The sequence below is a fragment of the Acomys minous genome, assembly GCF_964271855.1.
Source record: "Acomys minous genome assembly, chromosome: 1".
In the NCBI taxonomy this organism is placed as follows: Eukaryota; Metazoa; Chordata; class Mammalia; order Rodentia; family Muridae; genus Acomys; species Acomys minous.
This window is the reverse complement of record NC_140483.1, coordinates 88,546,910-88,568,288: the sequence shown is the minus strand read 5'-3', so window position 1 is coordinate 88,568,288 and position 21,379 is coordinate 88,546,910. Positions and strand designations below refer to the sequence as shown.

At 46.6% G+C, this 21,379-nt stretch overlaps 1 protein-coding gene and 1 long non-coding RNA gene across 2 annotated transcripts in view; both read left to right on the top strand.

Annotated features, from left to right (window-relative positions):
• Window positions 1-10,034: 10,034 nt before the first annotated feature.
• LOC311592054 lies at window positions 10,035-14,562 on the top strand. The gene is made up of 3 exons (XR_014777274.1): window positions 10,035-10,177; window positions 10,985-11,202; window positions 14,083-14,562. It is a non-coding gene; the product is annotated as an uncharacterized lncRNA (long non-coding RNA).
• A 6,171-nt stretch (window positions 14,563-20,733) lies between these two features.
• Window positions 20,734-21,379, top strand: part of FBXO10 (F-box protein 10) — a 53,740-nt gene continuing 53,094 nt past the window's right edge. The window contains exon 1 of the mRNA XM_084778126.1: window positions 20,734-20,951. Within this exon, the coding sequence (XP_084634252.1) occupies window positions 20,799-20,951 (153 nt within the window). The 5' untranslated portion in view covers window positions 20,734-20,798. The remainder of the gene's footprint in view (window positions 20,952-21,379) is intronic.

Below are 21,379 nucleotides of genomic sequence, written 5' to 3'. Positions count from 1 at the left end.
CATTCTTTGTACCCCTCATGTACATGTTTGCCACCCATCTTCCCTTGCGCAACCTAGTGTGGTTTCGGTTACAGGGGTGGTTTTCTTTTCCTACACATTTTTAATTTTCCTGTGAACTTTCCACCAGGTACCAAAATTGTACACACCGCTAGTCTGATTAGGCACCGTATCTTTTCCTTGTTACTGTTTCTTTATTTTCATGGAGCCCTGACTGGTGACATAGGAAGTAAACATGTTTAGACCTTTCTGGCCTAAAAATTGCTTTTCTCTAGTCACATGCTTGTTTCTTTGCTATGTGTAGGTTTCTGGCATAGGGTCTTTGTCCTCGAGGGTTTTAAGGCACTGGGACAGCAACATCAGGCTCTGGCTTTGAGTGCGGCTTAGAAATTGGAAACCCTTCTCTCCTGGTACTTCTGTGAGGCCTAATGTTTCTCTCTCTGGGAAACAAAGATCTGCTGTCCTGGCAGTCTCTTCCATTCCCCAGAGACGTGTGTGTGTGTGTGTGTGTGTGTGTGTGTGTGTGTGTGTGTGTGTGTGTGTTTAATTCGCTATGTGGCCATTTGATCACTGTCTTAAAACTTGGAACATGCCAGGCGTGGTGGTGCACGCCTTTAATCCCAGCACTCGGGAGGCAGAGGCAGGCGGATTGCTGAGTTCGAGGCCAGCCTGGTCTACAAAGTGAGTCCAGGACAGCCAAGGCTACACAGAGACCCTGTTTCGAAAAACAAAAACAGAAAACAAACAAACAAAACCCTTGGAACATACATCTATTAGTTCTCATAAGTTTTGTGTGGGGGGGAGTGTTTGTTTGGTTTGGGGTTTTTTTGTTTTGGTTTTCAGAGACAGGGTTGCTCTGTGTAGCCCTGGCTGTTTTGAACTCACTCTGTAGACCAGGCTGCCTTTAATTCAGAGATCCTCCTGCCTTTGCCTCCCAAGTGTTGGGATCAGAGGCATGTGCCATCTTGCCCAGCTAATATTGTGTATTTTTGTTTGTTTCTGGTTTTTCAAGACCAGCCTTGGTTGGCCTAGGCTTTCTTTGTATACCAGGCTAGCCTTGGAACTCACAGCAATCCACCTGCCTCTGCCCCTCAAGAGCTGGAATTAAAGGTGTGCACCACCATGCCTCAATAATTTTGTGGGCTTTTTATTAAAAGATTTATTCTTGCATTTTATGTATGAGTGTTCTGTCTTTATGCACACCAGAAGAGGCAATCAGATCCCATTGCAGATGGTTGTGAACCACCATGTGGTTGCTGGGAACTGAACTCAGGACCTTTGGAAGAGCGGCCAAGTGCTCTTAACCACTGAGCCATCTCTCCAGCCCCTTTGTGGGTTTTGTTGTTGTTGTTTTGTTTTGTTTGTTTTTGAGACAAGGTTTCCCTGTGTAGCCTTGGCTGTTCTGGACTCACTTTGTAGACCCAGCTGGCCTTGAACTTACAGTGATCCGCCTGCCTCTGCCTTCTGAGTACTGGGATTAAAAGCGTGTCCCACCATGCCCTGCTAATTTTGTGTTTTGTTTTGTTTTTGTTTTTTGTTTTGTTTTGTTTTTTGGGGGGGTTGTTTTTGTTTTTGAGACTGGGTTTCTCTTATAGTCCTGGCTGTCCCAGAACTCACTCTGTAGACCAGGCTGGCCTCAAACTCACAGAGATCCTCCTGCCTCTGCCTCCCGACTGATTTTGTGTATTTTTATTGATGGTTTCTTTCCCTGCTTTGCCTTTTCCCTTTATAGAACAATATACAACTTCTTGGGCCTTCTTTGTCCTTCACGGTCTGTTGTCTAAAGTGGCTTTTGTTAGTGACTACTTGTTAGCATTTAGTTGATAGAAAGGGTCAAGTCCATGTCTTTGGGTGTTTTATATTAAGATAGAACATTCTTCCAAGCTTTTATGTGAAGGATGAAGGCCTGGGATTCTGGGAGTCAAGTGAGTGGGGAGGTGTGTCCATCTTGTAGAGGTTGCTTAGCCCTGTCACGTTACAGACAGCATCTGATAACTTAGACCTTCTCTCCCCACTCGTGGGGCCACATGAGAACACCAGTTCCCGAGTCTTGAGAAATCTGTATTGTGGGAACTTTTTCTCCTTTTCCTACTGCTGCCATCAAGCCACAAGTGTCAGGCCTGACTAACCTTGCTTTGGGTCAATGGTAAATACTTCAGACATTCCAGTCTGTACAGGCTCTCCTGTGTCACATCAGCAATTGCGATGGGAAAGCAGTTGGAGAACTGTGTCCCGGTCACACTGGTTAGAAACAAATGGCATCTCACTAAAGTAAAAAGCGTGCCACTAAATCACAGAACTGTGACATTAAAGATAGGGGTTGGGAACCGGGTGTAGTGGCGCACGCCTTTAATCCCAGCACTCAGGAGGCAGAAGCAGAGGCAGGTGGATTGCTGTGAGTTCAAGGCCAGCCTGGTCTATAAACGCTAACACAAGAGACCTGTCTCGAAAAACTAAGTAAAGATAGGTGTTGAGAGATGGTTCAGTGGATAAGACACTGCTGCCAAGCCTGACAGCGAGTTCAGTCCCCGGAAGCATACAGTGGGAGGAGAGAACGGACTCCCATACATCCTCTGACGTGTGCCGTGATGTGTGCACATATACAAATATACACAGGTGTGAGTAAATGAAATCAACGTGTTTATTTTTTTTTTAACATTTTGTTTTAGTTGTGTGTGTTTGTGTAGGCGTGTACACATGAGTGCGGTGCCGCTGAAGGCCAGAGGTGACGGATCCCCTGGAGCTGGAGTTTTAGACAAATGTGAACTGCCTGAGGTAGGTGCTGAGAACTGAATTCAGGTCCTCTGGAAGAGAAGTTTAGAATCATTGAACCATCTCTCCAGCCCCCAATGCAATACATTTATACAAGACGAGCTAGTTACTCTCCTGCTGAATATATAAGGAAAAATGTTATTGTGTCTCCGCCTTAACAAAGCTCCAGAGATGGCAAGTACATTCAGGCCAAGTTACTGTGAGCTGGTATTGTGTGCCAGGCACAGGCCTAGGAGATGGGCCTGCCCTTTGAAGTTCATCACCCACCCATGGGAGAGTGGGTATCTGAAAGACCCAAGCTTGCTGGAGGCTCTGGGTGAACTCTGCTGAAGAAATGGTGCCATCAGAGAAAGGTTAGGGAAGGAGTGGGTCGTGATACCCTTGCACATGGAGTGAGGGCTGAGGTTCGGGTGGGCCGTGGAAGGAAAAGCATCAAGGGAAAACCCCTGATAGGTGCCTTAAATAGCTGAGGTGAGGGGGAGATAATGGGTCCATTGTTTTTTTTAAAGATTTGTTTATTTTATTTATTGCATATGAGTGCTTTATCTGCAGAAGAGGGTATCAGATTACATTATAGATGGTTGTGAGTCACCATGTGGTTGCTGGGAATTGAACTCAGGACCTCTAGGAAGAGCAGGTGGCGCTCTTAACCGTTGAGCCATCTCTCCAGCCCCATTGGGTCCATTTTTATACCAAACTTGGAAGTGGTCCTGAGTTGCAGATACTAAGTGGGCATTTGGGGTTGTCTTAGGGTTACTGTTGCTATGATAAGACACCATAACCAAAAACAATTGGGGGGGGGGCGACGGGGAGGGTTTGTTTGGCTCATAAATTCCTGAATCATCGTCCATTGAAGGACTCAAGCCAGGTGAGAACTTGGAGGTAGGCTGTGGAGTGATGCTTTCTGGCTTGCTCCTCCTGATTCCTTTGGAACATCCCTATTCACAATGGTCTGGGCCCTCCATCAATCACTAATTAAAAAAATGCCCACCAAGGTGTGGTGGTGCCCACCTTTAATCCCAGCACCTGGGAGGAAGAGGCCAGCCTAGGCTACACAGAGAAACCCTCTCTTGAAAAACAAAAAGGAGGGGACTGGAGAGATGGCTCAGCGGTTAAGAGTACTGACTGCTCTTCCAAAGGACCCGGGTTCAATTCCCAGCACCCACATGGTAGCTCACAACTGTCTGTAACTCCAAGATCTGACACCCTCACACAGACATACATGCAGGTAAAACATCAATGCATATACAATAAAAGTAAATTAAAAAAAAAAAAAAAAAAAAAAGGAAATGCCCTACAGGCCTGCCTACATCCTGAGCTTGTGAAGGCATTTTCTCAATGGGAGCTTCCTTCTCTCCAGCTTGTGTCAGTTAACATAAAACTAGCCAGCACAGATAGCCAAACAAGGCCAACATTTTAACTTGGAATGAACTTTGAGAGCTTCCTGTAGGTAGATGGTAATTAAAACTATGGTATGTGTTGAGAGAATAGGGAGATCTGATAATCAAGATTGGGAAATGTTTCTTCTCAGTGAATAATAACGTTTACAAGGATTGGCAGAGCCCGTGAGGGATCCGTGCTAGCTATGAAGAAGTTGGGATAGGCATATGAAATGGGAAAAGGAGGAACGTATGCTGTGGTATTTTCCCTTCTAAATTATCTAATAGTTATACAAATAAGGACACGGGAAACAAACTGAGGTGAAAACCTGCTAGCTCAGCAAGTAGCTTTACTTTCTGAACTATATACAAAATGGCCTGTAATCCTAGCACTTGGGAGGCAGAAGCAGGTGGATCGCTGTGAGTTTGAGGCCAGCCTGGTCTACAAAGCTAGTCCAGGGCAGCCAAGATACAGAGAAACCCTGTCTTGAAAAAACAAAAACATTTATAAGCCAGATTCTACAATGAAACTGCTTTCTTCTGTGTCCTTTTACCCAGCTACTCTTCTCTTCTCTTGAACTCCTTCAAACCCAAGAGGGCTCCTTAGCTCTTTCCTAGATTACTATTTTACCTGTGTCCTGACAGCAGCTTCTGTGTTGTTCTGCAAGTCCAGTAAGAAATCCCTGTCTCTTAGCTGGAGCTCTTTCCAAGCCAAGAGAGGGAGCTCTCAAATATCCAATTGCTATAAAAGTCTGTAGCTTCTCCCTTACACCTTTGGCAGGCTGAACTACCACACTGTCATGGGGCAGGGTAGTGTTCCAAGCCAAGTCAGTAGGGGCTGAACCTTTTCGGTGGGGCAGCTCAAGGTCACCCAGCTGACTTTGCCCCGGGACATAGAGCAAAGATCACAAGACCTCTCCCAAGCAACCTGCCTTAAAACAGGCAGGAACTTCCTGTTCTTTAGAGTTCTTATCTATGGAGGCTTTTACTTTATTTTTTGGGTGTGTGTGTGTGTGTGTTTGTTGTTGTTGTTGTTTTTTGGTTTTTTGGGTTTTTTTAGATGGTTTCATTAACCTTGGCTGTCCTGGACTTGCTTTGTAGACCAGGCTGGCCAGGAACTCACAGACATCCCCCTGCCTCTTCTGCCTATGAAGTGCTGGGATTACAGGTGTGTGCCACCACTACCAGCTCATGGTCTATTATCTTGTTCACCCTTGCCTCTGCCACACTCATCACCTCTGTGGCTGTTCTAGTAACCACGGTTGTAAATTATTCTCCTTGAAGACGCCTCAGTGCCAGCTTTTTCTTCTAGTTTCATTGTCTGGTAAACTGAACCCTTTAGTCAGACTTTTTTGTCTACTTTATTGATTCTTTTTTTCCCCCTTACATTACCCTTAACCCTTCCAACACCCCAACACTAGGTAGGAAAGAAAGGTCGGAGAGGAAAGGGGGTATCGATATCATTAGACTACTTCCATTGATTAGGGGCTATGAGTTCCTTGGGGCAAAATTGGTCTTGGTTGTCAGGATACCTCCAAACAGCAATCACCAAGTCTCTCGGGGCTCTTTCATTTATCATACACTTGCAGAAAGTATCTGCAGCTGACACAATCACACCCCTGCTAGAGCACAAGGTAAATCGTAGTCAGCTGCTGTGGGCAATCTGAAGCAGCCCTATATCCCACATCTGGGATTAAAACAAAAACATTACATGATATATATATTTGGGGGGGAGGGATGCTTCAGGAATTTGCTTGTTATCCTTGTGCAGGGGCCATGCTAATCTTCTCTATATTGTTCCAATTTTATTATTTTTTTTAAAGATTTATTTATTGTATATGAGTGCTTTTTCTGCAGAAGAGGGCATCAGATCACATCATAGGTGGTTGTGAGCCACCATGTGGTTGCTGGGAATTGAACTCAGGACCTCTGAGCAGGCTGTGCTCTTAACCACTGAGCCATCTCTCCAGCCCCTCTTGTTCCAATTTTAGTATATGTGTTGCCAAAGTGAGCACTATTTTATTTTATTTATTTATTTATATTTTGAGACAGGGTTTCTGGCTTTGTATACCAGGATGGCCTCAAGCTCGAAGAGATCCTCCTGCCTCTGCCTCCGCAGTGCTGGGATGAAAGGCGTGGGCCACCACTGCTCGGCCACATAACATTTCTATGTTTTTAAAAGAAACCAAAAATTCTCACTGCAGATCTCCATTTAATTTCAGTCTGTTCCAGGAGAGGCCACCGAAGTTAACATTAGGGGGAGTGAGTAAAGCAAGTGTGGCCAAGGGAGAAGTGAAGTTTCCAGGTCCCTGGGACTAGGACTACCACCCCAGACTGTCCAGGCTTACTAGAATTGGCTGACTAGAAGGGCTGGTTACCCTAGTTACACCAACAGCCTTAGTTAACCCATGAAACTCATTATGTGGCCCAGGGTGGCCTTGAGTTTCTGATCCTTTGCCTCCACCTCTCAAATGCTGGGATTGTAGGCCTGTGCCACTCGGCTTATACAGTTCTGGGGATCAAATTCTCCTCAGCACACTATCTGAGCCACATCCCCAGACCTCTTATCTCTTTCCACCAACAGAATTTCTCTCACTGGGGTTAGCACTTGTTGCAAGATACTTGATCGCAATGTGATCCCTGAGGTTGCACTGTAAATCCCTGTTTCTTGTGGGTGAGACCTAAACACACCTTTAATCCAGGAACTTTCTGTTTATTGTAAACAGGTGATTAAGGTGTGGCTCAGCCAGCTTTACACACATGGTTAATCCAAGAACTATCCGTACAGGGATTTAATAAAGCTAACCCTAGGTCAAGAGGCCAAACAAGAAACCAGCTGACAGGGATTAATGAGTAGGAGGGACTTTGAGTTAGGGGGTATTTAAGACAGTGTGTAGAAGGGGTCTGTGGTGCTTTTAGCTCTTGGGCTTAACTCTTTAGCTCTTAGCTGACTAGCTCTTGACCACCTCAGCAACTTCGTCTTTGCCTTTTCCAGCTTTGGGCTAACAAGCCTTTGGCCTTGGACTTTTAGGCCTCTTCCTGCCGGCTGTCAGCTGAGCTAGTGAGCATTGTGGGCCTTTCCCATTAGGATGTAAGCAGAGTAGGAAGGTCAGCAGCTGGGTGCTTTCTCTGCCTTTCTGAGTTACCAGGGTTTTCACCACAGCATCTGGCTCTTTAGTCTTTTATTCGTAAAGTAGAATGATCTGGGATTTCAGTTAAAACAGCAAACACTAGGCGGACGGTGGTGGCGCACGCATTTAATCCCAGCACTCGGGAGGCAGAGACAGGCGGATCACTGTAAGTTCGAGGCCAGCCTGGTCTACAAAGCGAGTCCAGGACAGCCAGGGATACACAGAGAAACCCTGTCTCAAAGAAAACAAAACAAAAACCACGGACACATAAGCACGCTGATTCGCTGATTCCTTGGCCTTTGGCGGCACTACACTTTGCTCAGTCTCTGCTTCCGTCTTCAGTCTCTTGCTGGCTTCTCTCCATCTCTCCAGCTTCTGAAAGTTACGTTAACCACATCCAGTCCTCAGACTTCTTCACCCATAGCACAGATTCCAAACTGACTCCTTGAGTGACCTCATGTTTGTGGTGAAAAGTGCCATATATGGGCTGCAAAGTCCCAAACTTACCTAACCTGGGCACCTCCCCCTTAATTATAAAAAACAACCCACCCATGTCCTTGTCTTCCGTCTTTTTTAAAAAAATATTTTATTTAATTTTAATTTATGTGCGTTGGTGTGTGGGTGTCAAATTTTTTGGAGTTACAGACAGTTGTGAGCTGCCATGTGGGTGCTGGGACTTGAACCTGGGTCCTTTGGAAGAGCAGGCAGTGCTCTTAACCACTGAGCCATCTCTCCAGCCCCCCTTCTGTCTTTTTTGAAACCTATCCTGTCTCAGGAGACCCTTCCGCCTCCCCAGCTGCTCAGACCACAAGCCTGACTGCCTTGCTTGTCCTGTATCTGCACCAGTCCCTCAAAAAGTCCTTATGGTCCTACTTCTGAATTACAATCCAACTGGCCTCACGGAAGCTGGAGGTATGGCTCAGTTTGTAGGGTGCTGGCCTAACCTACAGGAAGCCTTCGCTTCCGTCCCCAGTACCTCATGAAGCTGTGTGGCACTGCATATCTATAAATGAGAAGCAGAGAGTGTCTTTGAAATTGCTTTCTAGGGGGGCTGGAGAGATGGCTCAGGGGTTGAGGACACTGCTCCTCCAGGGGTCCTGAGTTCAATTCCCAGCAACCACATGGTAGCTCACAACCATCTATGATGTGATCTGATGCCCTCTTCTGGCCTGCAGGTGTACATGCAGCTAGAGCACTGTATGCATAATAAATAAATAAATAAATAAATAAATAAATAAATAAATAAATCTTTTAAAAAAAAAGAAAGAAAGAAAGAAAGAAATTGCTTTCTATAAGGTCCCCTCACTGCCCACCCGCAATCATAGCGTCCCTGCCTCCTCAGCTTAGACGGTAACGCTGTCTCCACTGTTTCTTCAGCACAGTGTTTCTTCCCTTAGCTTCTCTTCTCCCGTACTTTGAGGTCTTTGTCAAAAGGGGGTTTTCTCAAAAAAGCATTAATGCCCTTCATAGGCAACAGGGCACTTCTTATTGAAGACCTGAGCCCACTGCACACTTCTGGGCATCACTCTAATGTAGGCTATATTTAACATCTTACCAACATTACAGCAGGGGTGGGGTGGGGCAGGGTGCTGCTCAGGCTGTGGATAGGTGGCCCATCAGGTTAGAGCACTTGCTGCTTGCTGAGGATTTGGTGTCTAGCTTTCTCAGCACAGGCTCACAACTGGATGTTAACTCCAGTTCCAGACGACCAAACGCCCTCTTCTGGCCTCCACTGGCACTGTGTGAGCATGGCACATGCATACATACTCAGATAGGCCATCCACAGGAACTGAATCTATAAAAACTGCAGGCTCTGCAGTATACTCCACCTCCCTACTTTATATTATCTGTCACTATCATTGACTATAATCTTTCTGTTAATTGTCTCTTCCCACTAAAAATATGCTCTATGAGGGCAGAAATTTCTGTCGACTATGTTCACCAGTGTAGCACAGGACCTAGATCTCCTGCCATCCAGCAGGCCTCAGTATTTGTTGAATAAAATAATGAAGGGGCCTGGTGTGGTGGCTCATTGTGTAATCCCAGGAGAGGCAGGCAGATCGCCATGAGTTCAAGGCCAGCTTGCTCTAAAAGCAAGTCCAAAACAACAAAGGCTAACACAGGAAACCCTATCTCAAAAAACAAAACAAAACAAAACAAACAAAAAAAGAACAAAGGGGCCGGGAGTGGGCAGGGCTAGAGAGGTGACTCAGTTTAGAGCACTTGTTGCTCTTATAGAGGATGTGGGTTCAATTCCCAGTATCCACATGATGGTTCACAACCATCTGTGACCCCAGTTCAGGGCAACTGAGTCCCTCTTCTTACCTCTGCAGGCACCAAGCATCCATATGTTGCACATGCACACATGCAGGCAAAACACACATAATAAATCTTAGAAGAAGGAGGAGGAGAAGAAGAAGAAGAAGAAGAAGAGAAGTGCAGAAGCATGAGAGTGAGGTAACCATAAGAAGGGGAGAGTCTCAGAGGACACTGTTAGCGGGGTTAAGCTGCCATCAATTTGCAGCCCCCTGATATGGAATTTTCTCTCTAACATTGCTCTGCTGCCCAGAGGCAACCCTGCAGTAGGCAGATTTGACTTCAGCCATGATTGAGGCAGTGACAAGTGCATGACATGAATGGACAGAGGCAGGGCTTAAATCAGTTATCCCTGCATGCGTGCGTGAGGAGGAAAGGGCAGGAGGGCACCGACAGGCTCAGTCCTGCTCAGCGCAGCTTCAAGAGTGGGGCCAGCCGGGACAGTAATGCTGAAACTTTGTGCCCTGAGTACCTTTCACCCTCAGTACAAAGTTCGCATTCTAAAAGATGCAGGGCCCAGCCACTGTTTGGTTTTCCGGAGAGAGATCAGTCGTAGCCTTCCAGGCCGTTACCAAGAGAAAGGTAAATTAGTATCTGTTGGGTTCGCGACTGAGCGTGTACGTGGCCGTTTGGAACGGACCTTATCTGACCTACCACTACCGCTATGCTGTTCATTGAGAGGGTGTTTCATGAAGCCAAGAGCCTGATTTGTAGGAGACTCTGCTGGAGCACCGGGGAGATACGATACAGCAAGGCAAAGCTTCTATGGGGTACGCTGTGAGTGTGGCCATGTGTTGTGCATACACGTGATGTTGGCTGGCTTCCTTAGCCTTCTTGTCTTGAGGGAGGGTCTCTTAGTGAACAAGAGGTTTTCTGTCTCAGCACATGCAGCCATGTGGATGCCGGGGATTTGAACTCGGGTCCTCATGCTTGTAGAGCAAGCACTCTTATCCACTGAGCCATCTCTCCAGCCTTCTCTGATGCTTTACTTATGGCAACTCAAGTAGCATTGTCCTTAATAATTTGAATTGATGGGAAACAAGTAATATGTGATCAGATGGCTCCTTCCCAGTTCCATGTGAAAACAACATAGCATATTTTATATTACGTTCATTTAGTTGTTGGTGTTGTTTGTTTTTGTTTTGAGGCTGACATCCTATGATGGGCTCATACCCACTTTGTAATCGAGGACGGTGGCCTTTAACTTCTGCCCCGCCACCCCATCTTTAAGCTCTTGAGTGCTAGTTGACTGGCATATGCCACCGCACCTTGTTTTTGCAATGCTGGCGAGGGAACCCAGGCTTTCATGCATCCTAAGCAAGCACTTTACTAACTGAGCTACAGGCCCAGCACTATTAATTTAAATATTCACGTTTCTCCATTGCGAAGGAACTCAGTGGCAAATGTATCTTTGCTGTGACCTCAATAGCGGTTCTTCTGATCACGTCGTATTAATAGCAGACAGCGTTCAGAGGTCATATCCCTGCAAAGCAGAGACCACATGCTCAGAGGGAGCCTGAAGGACAAGCATGTGGCACGCCTGGTTGTATGCTCCTTGTGAGAAGAGAGGTTTGCGTGTAGTAAGGAAACAGCACCTGTCCTGTCAGGTAAGCCATGTGCCGAGGCGTTTTCTAAAACAAACTGCACTTTAAAGCCACCTGGCAAGCTTTTTAAACAAAAGGCCTATTGAAGCGGAATGACTGTGGATGTGCCCCAGAAATCTGTCATAAAAGCCGGGTGGTGGTGGCGCACACCTTTAATCCCAGCACTCAGGAGGCAGAGGCTGGCCGATTACTGTGAGTTCAAGGCCAGCCTGGTCTACAAAGTGAGTCCAGGACAGCCAAGGCTACACAGAGAAGCCCTGTCTCAAAAACCAAACACAAAAACAAACAAACAAAATGAACAAACAAACAAAAAAAAGGAAAAAGAAAAGGAAATCTGTCATACGCACTCAGGTGATTCCATTGGCTAGGGGTCTGCTCTGATAATCGATAAGCTTATATTAACTCCAGGTCTTTCCCAATTATAAAATTACACAATTGTTTAGGAGTAAGAAGCAAAAAGAAGAATGTGAGTAGTTGTAGATTTCATTAGTAAAACTGCAGCATGAAGGAGTGCAGGGTGTGGCTGCACACACCTGTAATCCCAGCACTTGGTAGGTGGAGGCCACTGAACTCTTCTGCATACTTACGGACAGCCTGACTGCGTAGGGAGACCCTCTCTCAGAATAGAAAGGTCCTCTGTTCTGATATGCGTCGAGGTTAGCCGTGTGATCACACCTGAGTGGCGCAGTTAGTACTGAAAGGGGACTGGAAACCTGGGTTCTAGAGAAAAGACCATGGGGCTGATTACAGGTGCTTAGCCCCAGAGAGCTAGCTCAGCTACTTGAGAAGCTGGGTTGTTTGTTTATTTTAGACAGGACACAGCCCTGGCTCTCCTCGATCTCACTGTATAGACCAGGCTTTTCCTCGAATTCATAGAGATCTGCCTGCCTCTGCCTCCTGAACATCCAGATTAAAGGTGTGCGCCACAATGCTCAACTGGAAGCTCTTTGTTTTTTATTACCTCTCTGTACTGTGTATGTGCGCATTGTGTGTAGTGTGTGTGTGTGTGTGTGTGTGTGTGTGTGTGTGTGTGTGTGTAAATACTTGTGGAAGTGAGAAAAAAACTTTATGGAGTTGGCTTTCTCCTTCCACCACTATGTGGGTCCAACTGAACTCAGAACTCAGGATTGTCAGCAAGCATATGCACCCATCTTGCGGACTCCAGAGAGCTATTTTTACAGATTAAAGGGGCTGTCTTTTCAAAGAGCAGTTTTCCCAAAAGGCAGAGTAGGAACACCATATTGAAGCCAAGGAAGAAGATTCCTTCCTGACTCCATAGTTACGAGCGAGACAAGCTGCATTAGGAGGGAGCCCTTCTCTCAGAGGTAATCACCCTTTGGCAGATTGCTAAATAGCAGGAAAAAAAATGTCAAGGCCTTTTCCCTGTTTCTGAAAACTGCTTTATGCAATTCTGTCCCATATTTCTCTGTCTCCTACATACTAACAAAGGGATTGAATGAATGACATCTTGAATTAAAAGAGGAAAATGCTGGCTTTGTGGGTGCAGCCTAACGTCCACGTATCGAAAACTATCTTCCTAAGGGAATGTTTCACAATTGCAAGTATTTCTTCCATTGCCTGTGGTGTACCAAGCATAAATGTGACCTAGAATTCAGTTTCTATTGCTGTGAAGAGATGCCATGACCACGGCAACTCTTTTTTATTTGTTCGTTTGTTTTGTTTTTTGAGACAGGGTTTCTCTGTGTAGCCTTGGCTGTCCTGGACTTGCTTTGTAGACCAGGCTGGCCTCGAACTCACAGCGATCCGCCTGCCTCTGCTTCCCAAGTGCTGGGATTAAAAGTGTGCGCCACCACCGTCCGGCAACCTAGGCAACTCTTATAAAGGAAAGCATTTAATTGGGGCTGGCTTATAGTTCAGAGGTTCAGTCCATTATTGTCATGGTGAGAAGCATGGCGGCATGCAGACAGACATGATGCTGGAGAGGGAGTCTCAGGCAGCAGGAAGAGTGACACAGGGCCTCGCTTGAGCATCTTTAAAGCCCATCCCCAGTGGCACACTCCCTCCAACAAGGCCACACCTCCTAATAGTGTCACTCCCTCTGAGCCTCTGGGGGCCATGTTCATTCACACCACCACAGCCAAGGTCTCTGACCACAAGAGGCTTGCAGGGCTGAAGAGATGGCTCAGTGGTTAAGAGCATTTACAGCTCTTTCAGGGCACCCACGTTTGGTTCCCAGCACCCACATAGCTGCTCACAACCCAGGTCCTCCAGTTTCAGGGGACGATGTCCTCTTTTGACTACAGGCATCTGCATGCATGGGCTGCACATAAATTCACATGTGCAGGCATACAGATAATAACTTTTTGTTTTGTTTTGTTTTTTGAGTCCGGGTCTCTCTGTGTAGCCTTGGCTGTCTTGAACTCACTTTGTAGACCAGGCTGGCCTCAAACTCACAGTGATATGCCTGCCTCTGCATCTCAGGCACTGGAAAATAATAATTTTTAAAAAAGATGTATTTATTATTATGTATACAGTGCTCTGCCTGCACATACAACTGCAGGCCAGAGGAGGGCACCAGATCACATTATAGATGGTTGTGAGCCACCATATGGTTGTTGGGAATTGAACTCATGACCCGTGGAAGAACAGTCAGTGTTCTTAACCTCTGAGCCATCTCTCCAGCCCCGAAAATAATAATTTTTTTAAAGAGGCACATGCCATGCCTTCAATCCCAATACTTAGGAGGCAGACGCAAGAGGCTTATCTACATGAGTTCAAAACTACATGGTGGGACACTGTTTCTAAAAAACATAGAAAGAAAGAAAAAGAGACAACATCTTATGGAGTCCATCAGACATTATATTTTTTTCTCCTCTGTCATTTCATTTCTGGTTACTTCATTATATAAATTCCTGTGAGAAGCAAGTGCAAGCGCTTGTGGAAAGATGGGGAAGAGGAACCTGGGCTCCCTTTGGTTGTGGAAGAAGCAGAGAAGACTCTGGAAGATACAGTAAGATTTGGACCAATAGCACTCGGCAGAGAAAGCTGCAGAGTACCTGAGAAGATGGGGGCAGTGAGGCTGGAGAGAACTGTAAAGCAGAAGAGCAGAAGCTTCCCAGGCCTTCTGGAATGTGCTGGTTTCTGTTTCCATGCTTCACTGTGAAGGAGTCACATCTGCTGGCTACTGTGTGCACTGTGCTTCCAGATTCCACCATACAAGGATCCTCAGTAAACCACCACCCACGTTTTGTTGTTATTGTTGCTATTTTTTAGACAAGGTTTCTTTGTGTGGCCTTGGCTGTTCTGGTTTTGCTTTAGACCAGGCTGGCCTCAAACTCAATCTACCTGTCTCTGCCTCCCAAGTGTTGGGATCAAAGACGTGTGTCACCACACCCTGCTTACCATCCACATTTATTTATTTATTTATTTATTTATTGGTTTTTCGAGACAAGGTTTCTCTGTGTAGCCTTGGCTGTCCTGGACTCGCATTGTAGACTCAGGCTGGCCTGGAACTCACAGGAATCCACCTGCCTCTGCCTCCTGAGCGCTGGGGCCACCGCCACTGCCACCACCACCACTACCTAGTGGAAAGTTCCTATTTTAAGGCAGGTTGTTTGGGAGAGGTCTTGTAGTCTTTGCTCTATAACCCAAGGCAAAGTCAGCTGGTTGGCCTTGAGCTGCCCCACCGAAAAGGTGAAATTGTTCCAGCCCTACTGACTTGGCTAGGGACCACTGCCTCCCCCCACGATGGTGCGGTGGTCCAGCCTGCCAAAGGTGTAGCAATTGGACCTTTAAGGGCTCTCTCTCTTTCTTGTCTTGGAAGAGCCCTCATGGAAGGAGCTCCAGGCAAGAGATAGGGATTTTCTCTTTGGGCTTTCAGGAGCAACACAGAAGCAACTGGCAGGACACAGGTAAAACAGTATTCTAGGAAAGAGCTAAGGAACTCTCTTGGGTTTGGAGGAGTTCAAAAGAAAGGTAGTCTATCTGGGTAAAAGGACACACAGAGATTTCTTTCTTTCTTTCTTTCTTTCTTTCTTTCGAAAACAAACAAACAAACTCCGTTTTGTGTTAAACCTACCCAAGGGCTGAAACCAGATTCCAGAAAAACCACAAACTAGTCTAAACAGAAAAATATTCCCTAGCAACACAATCAGCTCACCTTGGGAAAGTCCAAATATAGTCTCCGCTGGTCAAGCTGAGCAGCAGGTGGTCTGACACATAGCAACAACCAATTAGGAGAAGCCAGGCCAAAGTTCCTAATGCCCCATGACTGCCTCAACCAATCTTTTCTATTGGCCAATTCGCCCCTTCACCCATGAAACACCAAGGTTTGTAACTCCCTGCTTGCAGCTTTTCTGCCCAAATGTCATCCAATCATATACTGTAAAACCCATTTCTTTGTCTAAAACCTATTTAAAAAAAAACAAAAAACAAAAAAAACCCCTCTCATTTGAGACTCGAGGCCACTTCCCTGCATCTGCTGTGCCAGTGCATGAGAGGGGTGGCCCGGTATCGAACCTACAATAAAGACTTCCTGGCCATTGTATTTCGGCTTGGTGGTGGTCTGTTCGGGGAGTCTCTCAAAATTTAGGCATAACAGTTTCTCTGTGTAGTCCTGGCTGCCCTAGACATACTTTTGTAGACCAGGCTCGCCTTGAACTCACAGAGATCCGCCTGCCTCTGCCTCCCAAGTGCTGGCATTTGGTGTGCGCCACCATGCCTGGCTGAAAGAGATTTCTAAAGAGCTAGCAGTTTCGTGGTAGAATCAGGCCTGTGGTTAGCTATTGTGTATGTAATTCAGAGAATAAAGTTACCTCACTGAGCTAGCAGGTTTTACTTCAGTTTATATCTCTGAAAGATATGAAAATCACTGAAGACAGACCCCAGACTCAAATACTATGTAAAAGCGAAGAGCGTTTATTCTGCAGAACCATTCGGCATGCAGGTTCCAATACCATCCATTCAAAATAGCAGCAATGACCCGAATTCTAGCTTTCAGGCTGTTTTAAAAGCTTCTAGGGGAATCCCATCTGTGGTTATGTGATTCTAACCAGGATTGGCTGGTGTGTGTGTGTGTGTGTTGTGAGACTCCAGCTGGGATTGGCTGAGGGAAAGCTACGTGACTCCACCATGGCGCTATGGGCCACGGCTCTGTGACTAAGTGACTTCTGTCCCAGGCCCTCTGGTAATATCTGATCCTCACACCTCCTGTGTCTTTATTGGTATAAATATGAGATAATTTGGGCTGGAGAGATGGCTCAGAGGTTAAGAGCTCTGCTCTTCCAGAGGTCCTGAGTTCAGTTTCCAGCAACCACATGGTGGCTCACAACCATCTATAAGGAGATCTGGTGCCCTCTTCTGGTGTGCAGGTTTACATGCAGGCAGAACACGGCATGTGTAATAAATAAATACATCTTTTTTTAAAAAATATGAGATAATTTAAAAGGATATATATTAAAGTATTGAAACAGACTTTCTGTCCAGTGAGACGGCTCTGGAGTAAGGACACATGCCACCAAACCTGAAGGCCAGATTTCAATTTCCGGGACCAAAATGGATGGAGAGAACGGACTGCTGGTAGTTGCCCTCTGACCCACCCCACCCCCAATGCACTCACTCATACAAACAGGCGCAAAAGCAAAGGGAAACAAAGTTTCAAACACCATGCTCTTTCCCCTACCCCCGCTTTGTTGCCCCTCCCAGGAGACTAAGTAGTTACTATTTAGATTCAGGATTAAGATGCGTGGGGGGGACGGGAGGGGAAGGAGGAAGGCAATTGTCTACTTAGTCCAAGTTCACAAGGACTCCTGGAATCGCTTTGTAGACCCCGCTGGCCTGGAGCTCACAGAGATCCACCTTCCTCTGCTTCCCTAGTGCTGGGATTAAGGGCGTGTGCCACCACTCCCGGCCAGTGATAGTTTTAAAAAAATCTTATTATATCTTATTTTGTTATATTTTTATCATCCCTTAGTGAAAGAGCCTGTTTGGTTTTTTTTTAATGAGAAGAGGGAGTAGACCCAGATGAGAAGGGAGGGGAGGAGGAACTGGGAGGAGGAGAGGGAGGGGAAAACCATAGCCAGGTATACTGTATGGGAAATGAAGATTAAGGGGGAGAGTGAGTGATTCTCAGCGGCGGTTTCTGGGCCCCTCCCATGCACATGCACAAGGAAATATGTACACACACATACCAGGAGAGGGAGAATTATACAACAGATGCACAGTGATATTTCTGTCTTTGAAACTGGATGTTCCATTGGCAGTGACTCTCCAAGCAGCCACTCAAAATGTTTATTTTCAGCTTCCGTAAAAATTCTGTTAAGAAACTGATACAGAGACATCAATGCATAATGTAAATATTGTGGATTGTTGGAACACGGAGCTATGCATGCGGAAAGAACATTAGAATCCGGAGTTCACAGTCCTGGGTAACAGCTTTAGCTTCTTAATATAAATTATGTGAGTCTGAATTTTTAGCTGCAAACATCAAAAATTTCGGTAGGGGTAAGGAAGTACTTTATTAAAAAAGATAAAAGAAAATTTGGGATCACCAGGAGATCTAGAGAATCAGGCTGGGATGCAGGCAAGTGCATCATCACTGTGTGTTGACCATTAGGTACCACCACTTACTCAGGGATGTAAGCTCACAGCTTCATGGTTCCTGGTGATGCTGTAGTCAAGTTCAGATAATGTTCCAAAGATGTTATGCAGCATATAGGCCTCAGTTCTCTATAGGGAATTAGAATTACATGGGAAGACAGAGAAAATACCTAGTTTCAGCTTCCATAATAAAACACATGATTAGTTTCTCAACAAGCTCATCAGTGGTGAAGCAGCCCTCACCCCCCCCCCACCCCCCATGTAGAAAGAAAGTTGAAGGGCCAGGCATGGTGGCGCACACCTTTAATCCCAGCACTAGGGAGGCAGAGGCAGGTGGATCTTTGTGAGTTGAGGCTAACCTGGTCTACAAAGTGAGTCCAGGAGAGCTAAGACTACACATAGAAACCTTGTTTTGAAAAACCAAAAAAAAAACAAAAAAACAAAAACAAAACAAAACAAAACAAAAAAACAAAACAGAAAAGAAATGAAAAGAAAAAGAAAGAAAGAAAGTTGAGATCCACAGGCAGCCAAAAGGGATGTCAGGATTTTGCTGTTTAATCTTTCTACAAAGCAAAAGTGTTCATGGCTGAGGAGACTGTGTTCCCTTATTCATTTGTCGTAAATCCGAATTATGTGCCAGGCTGCTAAGATAGCAAGCCACTCTAGTCAAATGAAGGAGAAAAGTCAACAGACATTTGGGTGAGAGTAAGAAGAGGAGGGCAACCAACTGCTGATGAATGCTGTTCTTGGACATTAGACACACACACAGCCAGAGCACACATACACATAAAATAAAAATAAATAAATCTTAAACAAAACACCACAGTTTCGACATTTACTTTATTTTTGGTTTTTGAGACAGGGTTTCTCTTGTAGTCCTGACTGTCCTGGATTCCCTTTGTAGATTAGGCTGTCCTTGAACTCACAGAGATCCATCTGCCTCTGCCTCCCGAGTGCTGAGATTAAAGAAATAAAGGGGCTAGAGAGATGGCTCAGAGGTTAAGAGCACTGACTGCTCTTCCAAAGGTCCTGAGTTCAATTCCCAGCAACCACATGGTAGCTTATAACCATATATATCTGGTGCCCTCTTTTGACATCCCGGCAGAATACTGTATATTAAATAAATAAATAAATCTTTATTTTTTACAAATCAAACAAAGATTTATTTGAGACAGAGTTTTTCTGTGTGATAGCCCTGGTTGTCCTGGACTCACTTTGTAGATCATGCTGGCCTCGAAATCATGGTGATTCTCCTGCCTCTGCTGGGATTAAAGGCATGTGCCACCATGCCCAGCAAATAAATAAATCTTAAAAAAAAAAAGTTGCACGTGATACCTTTAGCACTGACGATAAAGACAACACAATGCTTTGGTAGACAGCCCCTGCTGTTCTCCTTGGAAGTCCTCCTTGGCATTTACAGAAATGCCAAATCAATAATGTTTGACAGCACAAATTCAGGAATTCATGATTTTAATAACTTATTGAAATTCATATACAGCCTGCTGGTTTTATACAATGGGACACTTTTCAAAGGATTACACATGTGACTGGCTTGCCATTCTCCAAAAGGAAGCCACACCCCCAAGTTCTTTGTAGTATGAGGTCATCCTGTTGTGTGCTTGAGTTGACGTGAACATGGCCTTTCCACTACATCTGTGGGCTTGGTGGACAGCTGTCGGTCTTTAAACTGTTGTCTTTCCCTAGGTGGTTTAAACAAATGAATATCCAGGACCACTACTGGGGTCCAGTCTCTCTATTTCTCTTGTCTTTTCACCACAGGGTAGCAGTGGCAAACACCCGCAGTCTCCACCTCTTCAACGGCTTCCATGTCCATAAAGGAAAACTTTCATCATGGCTTATGAAATACTGTTGGCCTCTAATACCCTTTGATCTAAGACCTCGGGGTGGAGTGGGCTGGGGGGAGGGGTACAGGGCTGGAGGGACCGCTCAGCAGTTAGGATGCTTACTCCTCCTGCAAAGGGTCTGCTTGGCGGCTCAGAACTGTCTGTATGTAAGTTCCAGGGAATCCAACTTCCTATTCTGGCTTCCAGGGGCTCCTGTATACATGGGGTGCACATAGATCAGGTGCACGCACACACACACACATAAGAATAAGAACATCTAGGCCGGGCGTAGTGGCGCACGCCTTTAATCCCAGCACTCGGGAGTCAGAGGCAGGCGGATTGCTGAGAGTTCGAGGTCAGCCTGGACTACAAAAGCGAGTCTAGGACAGCCAAGGCTACACAGAGAAACCCTGTCTCGAAAAACAAAACAAAACAAAAAATCCTTTAAAAAACAAAATACGACACTTTTCACTTCTCCAAGGGGCAGTCTTGCCTCCCTTGGCGCATGAGCTTTCTCACACTGGCTTTCTCTGCCATCTTTCGTATAGCTACTTTCATGAGTTTTAAACCAAAGGGCTCTTTTCACGCACCTTGTGTGTGTATGTATACTTTGTTTTGTTTTGTTTTTCGAGACAGGGTTTCTCTGTGTAGCCTTGGCTGTCCTGGACTCGCTTTGTAGACCAGGCTGGCCTCGAACTCACAGCGATCCGCCTGCCTCTGCCTCTCGAGTGCCGGGATTAAAGGTGAGCGCCACCACGCCCAGCCCGCTTCACATAATTTTAAATACATATGGACTTAAACAGCTTTTCGTGTTTACCCTCTCAGAACAGGAGCCATCACCGCTTTTTTGGGCCCGTAACTAGTAGTTGATGCAACAGCTACTACACATTATTTACATACATCAAGCTTTGTTAGGCTGAGCGCTTTCCACACTACCTATCCGTGGCCCCAGGGTCCTTCCTGACTTCTGGCCAGGGTCAGTTTGTTCGCAGGGTTCCCTCAGCTCCTATGTGCTCATCCGCCGGGAGCCCAGGGTGTTGTTAGTCTATAGTGGTGCTGGGAAGCATCCGCGCAGACACCCACGCCCCTCCCTCGGGGAGCCTCCCGCAGTGGCCGCCCACGTTTGCTACTCCTTCAAGAGGCCACGCTCGCCCTCCGAGGAGCCCCGCTCGCTCCGCCTTCCCTAGTCTCACGGCCATGCGCTGGCAGCCCAGACCCATCCCGCCTCACGTGACAGCGATCGGAGGCGGGGTTCGCGTTGAAGTCCCCCTGGCAGCTCGCCGCAGTCCTCGGGCAGCCCTGCGGCTTCCAGGGCGTCGCGAACGCGGCCCCGCAGCGCCGCTCCCTGAGGTAAGAGGCGCGGGTTCCTCTCGGGAGCCCGCCGATGCTCCAGCTACCGGCCGCCGGGTCTCGCCGTGGGCCCAGCGGGTGGCTGGCGTGCGGGGACCCGGCCTGGGGCAGTGTAGGAGGTGGGGGCCTCGGCCGCTGGAGCTCCGGGAGAGCCGTGCCTTGGTTTACCCCTACCCCCACCTACGGGACCACCCGAGGTCGCCTCCAGCCTCAGGGCTTTGCAGTTGTGTGAGAGAATTAATTCGATTTCGCGGTTTGCGAGCCTTCACCTGGGATGCAGGAGCAAGTGGCAAGTGTACGGTTGAGCACCCTATGGGTCTGGTTTTCGCAAGCCGCGGGGACTCCGTTTCTAAAATCTTTGAAGGAGGAGGGCTAACCCCTGCCCGGCGTCCCTCCTCCCCTGCCCCCCCCCTCACCGTGCACCGAAG